Source organism: Zea mays, chromosome 9 (assembly GCF_902167145.1).
Source record: "Zea mays cultivar B73 chromosome 9, Zm-B73-REFERENCE-NAM-5.0, whole genome shotgun sequence".
Lineage (NCBI taxonomy): Eukaryota > Viridiplantae > Streptophyta > Magnoliopsida > Poales > Poaceae > Zea > Zea mays.
In genome coordinates, this window is record NC_050104.1 from 82,306,283 (window position 1) to 82,309,934 (window position 3,652).

The 3,652-nt window shown below is 52.3% G+C and overlaps 1 protein-coding gene across 1 annotated transcript; it reads left to right on the forward strand.

The window, feature by feature from the left end:
• Nucleotides 1-844: 844 nt before the first annotated feature.
• On the forward strand, nt 845-2,740 carry LOC103638604 (berberine bridge enzyme-like 18). The gene has a single exon (XM_008661472.4). The coding sequence runs from the start codon at nt 992-994 to the stop codon at nt 2,585-2,587; it is 1,596 nt and encodes a 531-aa protein (XP_008659694.1). The 5' UTR covers nt 845-991; the 3' UTR covers nt 2,588-2,740.
• Nucleotides 2,741-3,652: the final 912 nt, after the last annotated feature.

A 3,652-nucleotide genomic window follows, 5' to 3' on the forward strand; every position in this document is an offset into this window, starting at 1 on the left:
TATAAGCCTTCGAAAACCATACATAGTTAGTTTTCTCTGGTGATTCTGCTTGTGTCGTGTCGCGCAAGGTAGTATGTAATAACTCTGGGTCCTTCGTGTCTACTCCGTTTTGGTAATTACTGTTACTGTGAGGAGTATGTTGTATCATTGTTGGTATTCTCTACTTCCTAACGAAAAACGTGCTATGACACGGCGGCGACAAGATTTTAGAGCTCCACTCTTGATGGATAGCAAAGTGTTTGATCGACCGACGCGCGCTCTGATCGAACATCCTGGTAGGCGATTCCCCCTCTATGTTTAATTTGAAGTGGGCAGAACAAACAAAGTATCGAGCCCTTGCGAGGTTCGCCTTGCCACTGACGACGCCACAGTTAAAGGTTGAAACCACCCACACTGCAGCGAAGAAGGAAGAGCTGAGTTTGCAAAACAGAACACAGTTTTGCTGAAGGTTGTGGGCTGTCCAATTAAGTAGCTCGATCCAGGCATCAGCCGACCTCCAGCATGTACGGTAGTCGGTATCTAACAGCCCTCAAAATTGTCTTTGCTTTTACATTTGTTTCTACACTAAGCCGTATCACAATGGACCTCATCGTGCTCATCTAGTCATGCATGTGATAAAAATGCTCTCACGATCGACGTAGAATCGTTCATCGGGTATATTTATGAGGGCTGGGCCATCTCTTTAGACCGAGGACCCATCGGACCGTGTGCTCGTCTTTGCCCAGCCGGTTAACCGTCGCCGCATGGAATAGCTAGCTACACAGTTGACCATGAACTTTCAACGCAGCCAGCTGGACTAGCGTGCCATATATCAAGCTGCTGACAAGGCCACCCTAATCACATAACAGTTTTATTTTGCACGTGTGAGAAACCCACCAATCGTAGGCTACATATATATGTAGATCAAGCCGCTCCATGCCATGCAGTGCAACAACCAACCTTGCAACGCGTTTGCAAAACAAGCTAGCAGCTAGCTAAGCCAAAAACAAAAATGGCCATGGCCAAGAGCGTATTAGCGCCGCCGGTGCTCATATTTGCCTTGTTCTGCAGCTACTACGCCGCCTCCATGGCTTCGGCCCAAGCTGCCGCTTCGTCGTCCGATGGCTTCCTCCGGTGCCTCTCGGCGAGCATCCCCAGCCAGCTGGTGTTCACGCAGAGCTCGCCTTCGTTCACGACGCTGCTCAAGTCGTCCATCAGGAACCCCAAGTTCTTCACGCCGAGCATCGTGAGGCCGCTGTACATCGTCACGCCGACGAACGCCTCCCACGCGCAGGACGCCGTGCTGTGCGGCCGCCAGAACGGGATGCGCCTGCGCGTGCGCAGCGGCGGCCACGACTACGAGGGCCTGTCGTACCGGTCCGAGCGGCCCGAGGCGTTCGCGGTGCTGGACCTGTCGAACCTCCGCGCCGTGCGCGTGGACCTCCAGACCTCGACCGCGTGGGTGGACTCCGGCGCCACGCTCGGGGAGCTCTACTACGCCGTCGGGAAGGCCAGCAACGTGCTGGGGTTCCCGGCCGGCCTGTGCCCGACCGTCGGCGTCGGGGGCCATTTCAGCGGCGGCGGCTTCGGCATGCTGCTGCGCAAGTACGGCCTGGCCATCGACAACGTCCTCGACGCCGTGCTGGTGGACGCCAGGGGGAGGCTCCTCAGCAAGAACACCATGGGGAGCGACGTCTTCTGGGCGATCCGTGGCGGCGGCGGCGAGAGCTTCGGTGTCGTGCTGTCGTGGCAGGTCAGGCTCGTGCCTGTCCCGGCAACGGTGGCGGTGTTCAACGTCCCGGTGCCCGCGAGCCAGGGCGCCGTGGACGTGGTCACCAGGTGGCAGCAGGTCGCGCCTGCCCTGCCGGACGACCTCTTCATCAGGGTGCTCGTCCAGCAGCAGACGGCCAACTTCCAGTCCCTGTTCCTCGGCACGTGCGACGCGCTCCTGCCCGTCATGGGCAGCCGCTTCCCGGAGCTGGGGCTCAACCGCAGCTCCTGCAAGGAGATGACGTGGATCCAATCCGTGCCCTACATCTACCTCGGCAGCGGCTCCACGGTGGAGGACCTCCTGAACCGGACCACCTCCGCGTCCGTGTTCAGCAGCGGCTACAAGGCCACGTCCGACTACGTCCGGCAGGCCATCCCCCGGGACGTGTGGGCCAACATATTCAGCAGGCTCGCGCAGCCCAACGCGGGGCTCATGATTCTGGACCCCTACGGCGCGCAGATCAGCACCGTGCCGGAGTCGGCGACGCCGTTCCCGCACCGCGCCGGCGTGCTGTACAACATCCAGTACATGAACTTCTGGCCCATGGCTGGGGGAGGAGACGGAGCCGTCCAGACCAAGTGGGTCAGGGACTTGTACGCGTTCATGGCACCGTACGTGAGCTCCAACCCGAGGGAGGCCTACTTCAACTACAGGGACCTGGACCTTGGTGAGAACGTCGTTGTGGGCAACGTCAGCAGCTACCAGGCCGGTATGGTGTGGGGACACAAGTACTTCAAGGACAACTATCAGAGGCTCGCCGTGGCCAAGAGTCAGATAGACCCCGACGACTACTTCAGGAACGAGCAGAGCATCCCGCCACTTGCCAACAGCAACTAGTCATCAGCAAAATGGACAGATTTTAGTTTCGGTCTTTTACGTACATGGTAGGCACAGATTAGACTGTATCACTATTACATTTACATGTGTTTGCATCTTGAATAAATTTCATGAAACTACTAAACGTGTGAAAGTCCTTTACCACAAAACTATGCTTCTTTACACTCCAACAAATACTGAGAGTTTTCTATCATATGCAAAAAAAAACCCTCCATTTTGATTATAAGACATTTTGCCGTTTATAGTTATATTGTTCTTATTATGCATCCAGATAAAAGCTATATTTACACAACAAAAATCATATCTCTAGAAAAAAAATAGAATGACTTATATTCCAGTTTAAACTTCAAAACTCACACGATCAAATCACCCTCACATCCATAACTTTCACTAAATGCATCAAATAAATTACACCCAGACATAACACACCATCAAAACCAACGGTTTAGATCGTCAGATAACTTCTCTTCCTAACACATTCAAATCTAATGGATAATATTATTTGTATCATCTCTCTCCCTCCCCGTCCTCCAGTGACCCTATCGCCCCCTTCCCCTCCCCACTCGTGCTGCCGACACCATCAATTTCTCTCCTCTTCGGGATCATAGCGTTAGCATGGGCTATATGCTAGTTTATTTTAAGTTACCTTCTTAATTCTTTGGCTGGCATAAGCATGATATCTTACCACATCTTGTACACTCGGGACTTAGTTTATATTAAGACAAACCTAGTTTATTTTTACGACAATCCTTTCATGCCTATATGCATGGCTGAGACGCGAGTACCATAGATTCTTCACGTCAGTCCTATCGCACACAGACTGAGCATTGGGTATTTGGTACGTGTTTGGTCGTCGGAAATCCATCCTGCGCATAAAACCACATTCAATCCATCCTAATGCACAAAATCAATGTGAACTTTTCATCCAATAACTTTCGACTGAACATGCGAGATTCTTTTACATATGTAGCTAAACATAGGGGAGAACGTGAAAGATGTTTTCTAGAAAACACGTCAGTTAAGGATTATTGGACGAAGGATCCAGATTAATTTTCTAGTATATAA

What these genes read in the sequence shown, in the direction of transcription:
- LOC103638604 (XM_008661472.4), top strand. Translation starts at nt 992, where the DNA reads ATGGCCATGGCCAAGAGCGTATTAGCGCCGCCGGTGCTCATATTTGCC.